This window comes from Chaetura pelagica, unplaced genomic scaffold (genome assembly GCF_000747805.2).
Source record: "Chaetura pelagica isolate M959 unplaced genomic scaffold, ChaPel_1.0 scaffold47, whole genome shotgun sequence".
NCBI classification, from domain to species: domain Eukaryota; kingdom Metazoa; phylum Chordata; class Aves; order Apodiformes; family Apodidae; genus Chaetura; species Chaetura pelagica.
Window position 1 is genome coordinate 1,236,593 of NW_009954140.1, and position 10,891 is coordinate 1,247,483.

The 10,891-nt window shown below is 47.4% G+C and overlaps 1 protein-coding gene across 1 annotated transcript in view; it reads left to right on the forward strand.

The window, feature by feature from the left end:
• The window catches only part of CACNA1G (calcium channel, voltage-dependent, T type, alpha 1G subunit), a 96,820-nt gene that overhangs the window by 72,105 nt on the left and 13,824 nt on the right, over window positions 1-10,891 (forward strand). The window contains exons 27-34 of the mRNA XM_010002670.1: window positions 308-459; window positions 2,979-3,088; window positions 5,158-5,291; window positions 6,465-6,535; window positions 6,818-6,896; window positions 6,974-7,095; window positions 8,031-8,375; window positions 10,683-10,823. Of these exons, the coding sequence (XP_010000972.1) occupies window positions 308-459; window positions 2,979-3,088; window positions 5,158-5,291; window positions 6,465-6,535; window positions 6,818-6,896; window positions 6,974-7,095; window positions 8,031-8,375; window positions 10,683-10,823 (1,154 nt within the window). The remainder of the gene's footprint in view (window positions 1-307; window positions 460-2,978; window positions 3,089-5,157; window positions 5,292-6,464; window positions 6,536-6,817; window positions 6,897-6,973; window positions 7,096-8,030; window positions 8,376-10,682; window positions 10,824-10,891) is intronic.

Sequence of the window (10,891 nt, forward strand, 5' to 3'; positions counted from 1 at the left end):
AGGGAAAACATCCTTTAGCAGCACAATAGTCCCAGCTCACCTCATCCCTGATGCCATAAGGCTGAGTATAGAGCATGTCCCACTGAAGATGTTTAATGGATCTAAGATGATGGCAGCCCTGCTAAATATTAAAAATGGTAACATGCCAGCAAGAAACAAGGGGAAGAAAAAAAAAAAAAAAGGCAGCATGTTGCTGTAATCAGTCTAGAATTTATCATCTTTGGAGCTGGAAAGTGAGGGTGCATTAGCTTCAGAGAGAGAGAGGAATGACTTGATGTGCCTCTCTGCTCTCCTCCTCCTGCTGCAGAAGCCCAGTGCAAGCCCTACTATTCAGATTACTCCCGCTTCCGCCTCCTGATCCACCAGATGTGCACCAGCCACTACCTGGATTTGTTCATCACTGGAGTGATTGGCCTCAACGTGATCACCATGGCCATGGAGCACTACCAGCAGCCGAAGGTACTGGGATAGGGAAGGGGGGATGCTCAGCTGTGGTGGGATGTGCTAGTGGGTGGAGTTGCTGATGCCCAGTTAGACCTCGGGGGCTCCTTTTCCTGTGCCTGATTTGTCCCTTTGCTCCATGAAGCATGAACCCATCCTTCATCTGGCTTCCACCAGAACCCTGGAAGTGTCCAAGGCCAGGCTGGATGGGGCTTTGAGCAGCTTAGTCTAGTGGGAGGTGTCCGTGCCCATGGCAGGGGGTTTGGAACTAGGTGGTCTTTAAGACCCTTCCAAACCAAACCATTCTAGGATTACATGATCCCAACTCAAACTGTGGCTTTTGGTACCTGGATCCTATTGCACCTCTCCCTTCTAGTTAAGTGCAAACAAACTGCTTTGAAAATGAGATGGGAGCAGGCTTGGTTTGCTAGATGAGATCCTCATTGACATTTTCCATTTGACATAGTTTTTCCACCAGAAAAAGAGAAAAAAAGAATAGTAGGATTGGTAAAATGTTTATTTTTGAAAAGTTTCTTCTAAATCCCTGGTGTCCCATAGGGCCCAGTTTTCACAGGCACTGGATTCCATGCTGGTCTTTAAAATGTATTTTAATATATTAGTGCACTAAGTTCCTGGGTCTTTGTCATGATCTGAAAATACAAACAGCCTGTCCTGGGATGTCAAGTCTCTTGTGCATAAGAATGAAATGGAAATAGCTGCCTTTGCTGTATAACTGCTGCTTGTTTTTATTAGCCACTTTCGGGATGAATAAATATAACACACAATAGGAGGAAATATTCTTTAAGACTAGACAGGACTTGAATACTTAATGTAAAAAAAATCCAAACAACTGAGACATACGAGTGAGGGGAAAAATATCCTCCAGCCTGTCATAAAGAAGCCAAAAAGTGAACAGGCACAAGCCCAATTTACTTTTTTTTTTTTTTTTTCTCTCTCTGTTCAGGTCACCTTTAAATACCCTGAAAGGCTTATTGCATGATTCAGTCACTTAGTGATGAAAAGGGTTGTTGGCTGAGGAGCCTGTGCTGGGATCACTCTGGGGCCTGCGTCTCACCGCAGTCCTTTTGCAGCTACAGTTTCTCTTGTGTTATAAAAATGCTGGGCAGGATTTTGTTTTTCATTTTCTCTAGGAAAAGAACTTGTTGTCTCTAAGCCTCTGGTATGCAGCATCTGGGTAGTAACTCCAAGCTTGGGTTGTGCTGAGATGACAGCACCCTTAGAGCCATGCACGTGTTTGGGAGTCTTTCTGAATCAGGACCCTTGAATCTCTCTGGTCTGAGTGACTGATGGTGTATTTCAAAGACATTTCAAAGGCCAAACATAGCAGAGAGCTTTGTATGCAAATTGCTCAGCATGTTGGTGCCGAAAGGGGTTGTTGGTGGGATACCCCAGGGTGCCCTGTGGGTGGGATCCCAGCAGGAGATGCTGTGAAGAGGAGGGGCTGCTGTGCCCGTAGAGGTGGTTTGAGCAAAGAGCTACTGGGCAAAAGCTGCTTTTGCCAAATCAATATGTATGTTTGCTGGCAGAGCCCAGGTCCTCTGCAGTATGGCAGGGAGGAACATTCAGAGCCACAGCTTCCTGTGGTGGCAGGGCTTGTGCTTCTTGGGCAGATGAGGTGCTTTTCATCCATGGATGCCTGAAGGTAAATTAGCATGAAGGCAGAGTGTGTGGCTAGAATTCCCTCCACTATGATTTCTCCTGCTCAGGGATCAGCAAGTCTTATTATTTTTGGTCTGAGAGCATTCTGTTGCTATTTCCCACGTTCCCTAGCAGTGCTCTGGACACAGTTATTACTATTACTGCTTGATGGACATTACTGAGGAGGCTGTGCAGGATGCTGCTCCCACTGTGTTCCTTCACAAGCAGGACTTTTGGGTTGAAATTCTCTCTGTTGTGGCTTAATGCCTGACTGAACAGGAGTTGTCCCAGCCAGGAGGCACCTGTAGTTAATGGCTGGGCTGTGACACCTGCAGAGGGAAGGGTGGGCAGACGAAAACCCAAGGCCCTCACTCCTGTTGGTTTGTCATCCTCTCCCACTCCTTGTCAAAAGCTGAAGGTGAGGAGTAAATGTCAGGCTGTCACAAAGAAACCATTTGGCCAGTGCTTGCATGGTCTTAGCCAGCCCACGGCTCTTGCAGCAGTGCACAAACCAGCAAGTGGGATGAAATTCATCTTTCTGCCAAAAGCACAAGGGGTTTTGTGCTGCTGCCACCTGCAAACACAGCAGGTCCCAGCTGGGGCAGCGTTCCTGCCGTGGGGATTGAGCTGTGCCCTGGGTCTGGGTCAGCCCCTCCTGTGTGTGACATCAGCTGGGTCAGGGCCAGGCAGAAGTGCAGTCTGTGCATTCCCTGGAGCATTGGGGCTTTTCCCTGGGACATTTGTCATGGGGGAGAGCCCTCAGCTGGAGCCTTTTGTCTGTAGTTTGGAAATCAGTAACTGCTGACAGAAGAGGAGGGCAGGTTTGCAGCCCCACAGCAGAACTGGCATCTAACCTCAATCCTTTGTCCACACCCCAGGTTCTTGATGAAGCCCTGAAGATTTGCAATTACATCTTCACTGTTATCTTTGTCCTGGAGTCTGTTTTCAAACTTATTGCCTTTGGGTTTCGTCGCTTCTTCCAAGACAGGTAACAAAGTTCTGTCATGACCATGGGGGCAGCACCAGGTTTCTGGAAACAGCTGCCCAAGATCTGTGCCCTGGACCCTGATGCTCTTCCTGGCAGATGTCAGTGTGACACGTGTGAATTTTTGTGTGTGTGATTGATTGGAACCTGGGTAGGTAGAAGGCTTGGGATGAGAGCTGGAGAAAGGCGTGTGTGTGCCAGGGAGTGTGATTGCACCACTTTGGCCCTTGGGAGTGGACAAAATAGGAGCAAGTCTCACACAGAGCAGCTGATTCCCTTCTCATGCCAGTTGCACGTCCATGTAGTCAAAGGGACCTGGGGAATCTATAAAAATAATGCTAAGAAGGAGAATCTGGTCCTGAAATGAAACAGATAAGGGACCTCTTTTTGTTCAGATATGCAGCAGCAGATGAAGTTGCTTTTTTTCTAGATTTTTCTCACTCTTACCTCACAAATGCAGATTTTATGTCCTTGATGAATCTTTCTCCTCCCATTTTTGCCTCCTTCAATGGTAACACCAAGAGGGCTGGCACGGACAAGGACTTGACACGAAGCCTTTCAGCAGCTGGGGATGATTCCACCCCTCTCCCCACTTTTTGTTTGTCTGTGCTGGGATTACATCTCTCTCCAAACTGGCATGAGCTCTTGGGGTCTTTCCTTCACCCAGTGTGATTTTTATGGCAAGGACCAGACATGAGGTCTGGTTCTTTCTAGGGCAGATCTTGTGCTGAGGTCCAGCAGTGTCATGTCTTGAAGTGGCCAGACAGATATGGCAGTGTCAGCTGGAGCCTTTTGTCTGTAGTTTGGAAATCAGTAACTGCTGACAGAAGAGGAGGGCAGGTTTGCAGCCCCACAGCAGAACTGGCATCTAACCTCAATCCTTTGTCCACACCCCAGGTTCTTGATGAAGCCCTGAAGATTTGCAATTACATCTTCACTGTTATCTTTGTCCTGGAGTCTGTTTTCAAACTTATTGCCTTTGGGTTTCGTCGCTTCTTCCAAGACAGGTAACAAAGTTCTGTCATGACCATGGGGGCAGCACCAGGTTTCTGGAAACAGCTGCCCAAGATCTGTGCCCTGGACCCTGATGCTCTTCCTGGCAGATGTCAGTGTGACACGTGTGAATTTTTGTGTGTGTGATTGATTGGAACCTGGGTAGGTAGAAGGCTTGGGATGAGAGCTGGAGAAAGGCGTGTGTGTGCCAGGGAGTGTGATTGCACCACTTTGGCCCTTGGGAGTGGACAAAATAGGAGCAAGTCTCAGACAGAGCAGCTGATTCCCTTCTCATGCCAGTTGCACGTCCATGTAGTCAAAGGGACCTGGGGAATCTATAAAAATAATGCTAAGAAGGAGAATCTGGTCCTGAAATGAAACAGATAAGGGACCTCTTTTTGTTCAGATATGCAGCAGCAGATGAAGTTGCTTTTTTTCTAGATTTTTCTCACTCTTACCTCACAAATGCAGATTTTATGTCCTTGATGAATCTTTCTCCTCCCATTTTTGCCTCCTTCAATGGTAACACCAAGAGGGCTGGCACGGACAAGGACTTGACACGAAGCCTTTCAGCAGCTGGGGATGATTCCACCCCTCTCCCCACTTTTTGTTTGTCTGTGCTGGGATTACATCTCTCTCCAAACTGGCATGAGCTCTTGGGGTCTTTCCTTCACCCAGTGTGATTTTTATGGCAAGGACCAGACATGAGGTCTGGTTCTTTCTAGGGCAGATCTTGTGCTGAGGTCCAGCAGTGTCATGTCTTGAAGTGGCCAGCCAGATATGGCAGTGTCTCCCCTGAGCTCTGCAGCTTCTGGGTAGAAAACTGCCTAGCTTTTGTTTCTCTTTCCCCTCAGACAAGAATATCTTTGGAATTGGCTGATTCTCTAATGAGATGCATTAGTTATAATGATTTCATAACATAACTGCTTTTGTATAATACCCTCAGAAAAAAAAAAAAAAATGCTGCAGATTCATTTGAGTGCTAGAACCATTGAAATGACTGGAATTCACATGAAACAAGCTACCTCCCCTTGCCAGCTTCTTAGTAGATGTTAAACTTCATTTTGTGCTGTCTCCAGATGGAACCAATTAGACCTGGCAATCGTGCTGCTGTCTATCATGGGCATCACGTTGGAAGAGATCGAGGTGAATGCTTCGCTACCAATTAACCCCACAATTATCCGAATCATGAGGGTGCTCAGGATTGCTCGAGGTGAGATGAATAAAGCAGAACTGACTCATGTTTGAGGTGCAAGGTCCCCTCCAGGAGAGAATAACGCGTTGGGAAATGGTTCTGGGGCACATCCCCAATCATGATGTGCATAGTTCTGGCATCAACAGGCTGTAAACAAAAGAACAATGGGGGGAAATACTTGAGATAAGCCAAAAAGCTGAGCCAAGTGACCATGTGTTTCTGTCTTAGGAGGACTTGAAAGCTGAGAGCTTAGAAATAAAGGCTAAATAGCTGTGGCTGTAACTCCTAGAGACGTAACTGGAAAAAAGACACCAGTCAAATCAAAGTCGTTTCTAGCAGGGATTAGGGAACACAAGCTTGAGTATGTTGGCTTTCAGAGACAAGCATCTAATGAATTTAATTTCCCATGGGACTTTACATCTCTGCACTTGGTGACAAAGCCTGCCTCGTCACTCTGCATCCATCTGTCCCCTCCAACTTGTAAGGACACATACTCACGTTGGGAAGCCAATGTCTTCAGGGCCCGATTTTGCAGAACAGGGAGGTCTCAGGGCCAAATGATGAAGACGTAAAATGTGAGTGCTCAGGCCCTTAATAAAGTACTCCCAGGCCCTCCTGAAGGGCAGTGTTGTGCTCTGAGGCATAATTGCTCTGATTGCAGCCTCATTTAAGCAAAGAAGTGAAATGTTTCTGTGTCTCAAGGGAGGGAGCGGGGGGGAGTGTTTGTCCTGTGCATTGGATCCCTTTCAGAATTAAAAATACATGCAGTTTCCAATTGGAAATGCAACCTTCTGGAAGAGATGTGTAAATCAGTTCCTTGGTGAATCATGTATGAAAGTGGGTAGCCTCTGGAAGTGGGAAAGTAGCCCTGGGGCTGGTAAAGTAAATGCTCACGATAACCAGGGGAAAAGATGAGTCCAACCCAGATAAAGTGAGGAAAGAAAAAGCCAGGCAGAATGGGAACACCTTCTCCAAGCCTCAGGATAAGTGATGTTGCTATTCACGAGGTTTTAATAGTATCCAAGCAACCAGGAGCGATGTAAAAAGGGCAGGAACTACAGCAGCTAATGGAGAACACCTGACACGATCCCACATTTCCCTTCCTATAATCTGTGGCTCCTGGGAGAGGGGCTGAGTTTGTGTCTCTGTGCTAACGCTGGCGTTGCCAAATGACGACCGTGTTTTCCGCAGTGTTGAAGCTGCTGAAGATGGCTGTGGGGATGAGAGCCCTGCTGGACACCGTGATGCAAGCACTGCCGCAGGTAACCCACTGCCGTACCAAACCCCATCTCCTCCGGCCCAGAGCTAACTTCTTACTGCAGAGGAATGCTAATCATTTTATCTTTACTGTCATTAGAGAATCACATTTCCCTTCCGAAGCCCAGTCTGAGATACAGTCCTCACATTGAGGTCATTTTTCCCCTGAAGCAATTTAAGTTTGGGATTAAAGAATACAGCAAGAAACAGGTCTGGAACAAAAAAATCAACAAATGTTCTTTTTTTGTGTTTTTCCCCCCCTCCCCCATTTCTTTTTCTCTTTCCAGGTGGGGAATCTGGGTCTTCTCTTCATGTTGTTGTTTTTCATATTTGCAGCTCTTGGAGTGGAGCTGTTCGGAGACCTTGGTGAGTGTTCCTGTGCCGGTGGGAAGGGTGGGAGTGATGTGTGAGGTGGGGTCTCATGGCTGTGCTTGATCCCGCAGAGTGTGACGACACGCACCCCTGCGAGGGGCTGGGCCGGCATGCCACCTTCAGGAACTTTGGGATGGCCTTTCTGACACTCTTCCGAGTGTCCACGGGAGACAACTGGAACGGGATAATGAAGGTAAGAGACCCACGGAAAACAAGCATTGCCTATAATGGCTTAATTAGAGTCTGTCCAGGCTGGTAATGATGCTCAGGCAGGACACTCCCGTCCTGCAGTGAGCTGTCCTCTTCATTCCTGCACTGCACAAAGCCTCTAACATTTCTGTTCCCTCCTCCCAGCAGGACAGTGCCTACAGTTGCAGGCTCCTGGCATGCTCTATAGATTCCCTTTTATACCCTGTGAGAGGAACTTAAAAAGAAGGGGGAAAAAAAATTAAAGGGTCTGGCTTCTCAAGCAGCATGAGTTCAGCTCAGTAACACGTGCTGGTTTTATTCTTTTCCTCAAGTCTCCATTTCTTATTGCTGTTTTTGGTGGTGGGTTTTTTCTTCTGGGAAAACCCAGGTTTCTAAAAGAGGGTCTTTCTTAGATGACAGCCATAAAGGCATGATGTTGATGATGCTGTGGAGGAAGTCTGGTCTATGAGTACACAGGGTGCTTGCTTACCTGAAGAAATCACTTCTCTGTTCAGTTGTAGCCCAGGGTGAGTGTAAGGTGGCCAAGGTCCTAACAGGGTGTGAACTTGAGGAAAGACTGTTTGCAAGCCCAGCTGCTGTGGGATACTGATGGGTTGCAGCTGCACCCTGCTTTGCCACATTCTTGTGTATTTGGTCTCTAACCCAGTGAAATGGCCCCTCCTTTGGGAGCAGCAGGGTGTTGGTGTCTGTTGTCACACAGCCCAAGGGTGGTTTCCCCTGAGTTTGCCTGTGGTGACTAACACAGGACACGTAAGCTCTTACTGGCAAGTATTTTGCCTTTCTAGCATGAAATTTGCCCAATTTTCTCAGCTTTCTGCATAAAGGGAGAACCCATCGCAGCCAGATGACCAGCTGGCAGACCAAGGTCCATGCTAGAACCCTCTTCACATCCCTCCATCATTTCTCCCCTGTTTCCAGGACACGCTGCGAGACTGTGACCAGGAGTCCACCTGTTACAACACCGTCATTTCACCCATCTACTTCGTCTCCTTCGTGCTGACAGCCCAGTTTGTCCTGGTGAACGTGGTGATCGCCGTGCTCATGAAGCACTTGGAGGAGAGCAACAAAGAGGCTAAAGAGGAGGCAGAGCTTGAAGCAGAACTGGAGATGGAAATGAGGACCATCGCCCCTGGCCAACACAGCCCCCCGGACATCTTTGCGTGGACAGGCAGCGGCAGTGGAGACAGAGCTGAGAGCCCCCGAGGATGTGCCAATCCCATGCAGATCAAGGTGGATTCTCAGCTCTCATTAGTTTACCCTATGGTGAGAATCTCAGTTGGAGGGTGAAGAGGGCTTGACCTGCATATTCGCTGGTTGAAGACATGCATGAGTTGGTAATGAGGGGTGGGTGTACTGGATGTCCAGGACCTGTATTCCTCACTGTCTGCTAACCTACTGTTTTGTGGTGTGAGACTCCAGGGAAGAGACCCAAGGCAGGTCTCCAGACCACTCTGACACATCTGTTTGGAGGTGGAGAGCTTTGCAGTTTGTCCTGAAGATGTGTGTAAGCCACCCAGTTCAGATCTTGCTCCAAATTTGCTCTAATCCAGAATTTGGGCTAGGTCCTTTGTGACAGCAAAATCATGAGCATCGTATGTTTGCTTTTCTCATGCAGACCATGAACAGCAACATAAAACTTGGTTAATCTTTGCTTAAGTATTAAATTTGCTTTATGTAACTTCAATTTAAAATCCATACCCACAATCAAGCTTGTAAGAAAAGATTCTTTTCACAAGGGAACAATCCAGAGGGGACTCAAACCTGAGCTCACCAGAACTGGTGGCAAAACTCCCAGCAGCAGGAGCAGGGCCAGAGCAGGGCTGGAATGTGGTAGCTGCTATGAGCTGCAACAAGTCTCCCTAAAGCAGTTTCTGGATGAAGATTCAGTTTGAGGAATGAGAGAGGTGAGGTCAAGACCCAGACAGGTCCTTTGAGAGGGAACTTATCTGGAATTATACAAGAAAAACAGCCCAGCCTTTTTTTAGTCTTAGCTGATTGCAAATTGGGTTAAACTCTACACAGACCTCATTAACTTTTATTACATCATGATTTCACAACAGCGAATCTTGGCCTCTGCCTGGGGTGGACTAATGAGTATTCTAATGCATGAAAAACTCATTTATGATCTTTAGTCCAAGGGTGAAAAAGAGTAAATCCCTGCTTAAGCTTTGTTTCAAATCCTAAGCTACTGGAAACTTCTGGTGCCATTAGAAGTCACTGATGTCTGAGATGGAGTCCAAGGCTGCTCTTTGGCACAGGAAAAAGGAGTTCAGGGCAATATGGGGAAATCCAGACTCATTATGTCCTCTAGGAAGAAACAACATGTCCCAGCTGTTGCTGTACAAGTTAAGCAGAGTCCTGTCAAACTGTCCTCAGTGCTGTTGTCCTGCATCAGTCCTCACAAGGGCCAAAAAAGAAAAAGTATTTCCAAGACAAACCAGTGAGGAGGAGAAACCCTCAGCTCTTCAGTCTCTTAAACCTGTCCTCTCTGAAGGTGGCTTTGGAAAGGGCTTAGTCTAGATATAATCTCCAGAGTGTGTTTCTTAATCTTTCACTCAAACAGAAGCCTCAGAAACCGCTGGGAGATTTTATTCTGGCTATTCATCCTCCCAGCTAAAACCTTCAGGACCAAGTTGGTGCTTGAGCACGACAGCAGAGGAATACAACTCCCAGGACAGGATCCTGCAAGGACATGTGGTCAGCATGCTCTTTGGCTTGCCTGTTCCCCAGGATTTTTGCACTGTGTGCTGTTTGACTGTAATGATGGTCCTCATTTCATTGTATGTAGTAGGCATTCCCTACCTGAAAGATGCAACCCTTAAACTGCTCCCGTGCTGCCTGGCAAAGCCAGGCCCTGTTCTGAACAACCTGTGACTGTGCTGTGACTACCTGGTTTGAAGTTGGCCAGGACAACTGAGGCACCTCAACCCATGTCTGGCACATGAATTAGTGACCTGACGTGTGGCCATCCTGTGTACCTGCAGCTCTCATGGACAGGATGCTCAGCTGCTCTTCAAGTTAGGTTTTTTTTAATTTATGTGCCCTCTGGATATGGATTTAGATGTCAAGTTCTAGGTCCTCTTGCTTAAAAATGTGGACAATGGGTACAGAAGCCTGACAGCAGCAGGGTCCTCTAGAAGTTCATGGCTCCAAGTACCCAGATGCTGCTATACTGGCCCCATTTTACAGCTCAGATCCCAGGAGCAACTGGTCATGGTTGCTGAGAGGGAGAATTGTCCCCCAGAAGGGCCCTAAGTGGGGCAGCTGTTGTCAGCCCCATCTGTAGTAATGTCTGAGGAGGCTGTCACTGCTCACCGTGATATTACTGCACTGTTCTCTCTCCTCTCCTGCCTCACCTCTCCTGTCCCCTTGTTTCTGTTACTGCTGTTCTTCCTGAACGTTTCCATCTGTTCCCCCCTCCTTCTATCCTGTTCTGGGTTGGTTTCTTCCCCTTTTGTTGGTTGGGTTTTATACACTGTCCTTTTTTCTCTCTGTCTCTGTCTCTCACTTTTTTTCTCTCTCTTTTTGGCTTGCTCTGTCTTTCTGCATGTTACACACCACCCCTCCTAGGAAAGGCACTTGTTTGATACCCTATCACTGCTGATCCAGGAATCTCTGGAAGGAGAGCTGAAGCTGATGGACAACCTGTCAGGCTCTGTGTGCCATCATTATGCCCTCCCAGCTCCCGAATATTACAACTCTGAGAACCAGGTTAATATTCCTAATTTCCTGCAAAGTCTCCATCCAAACTCAATTTGACTGAGACCTTTAATAGAGAG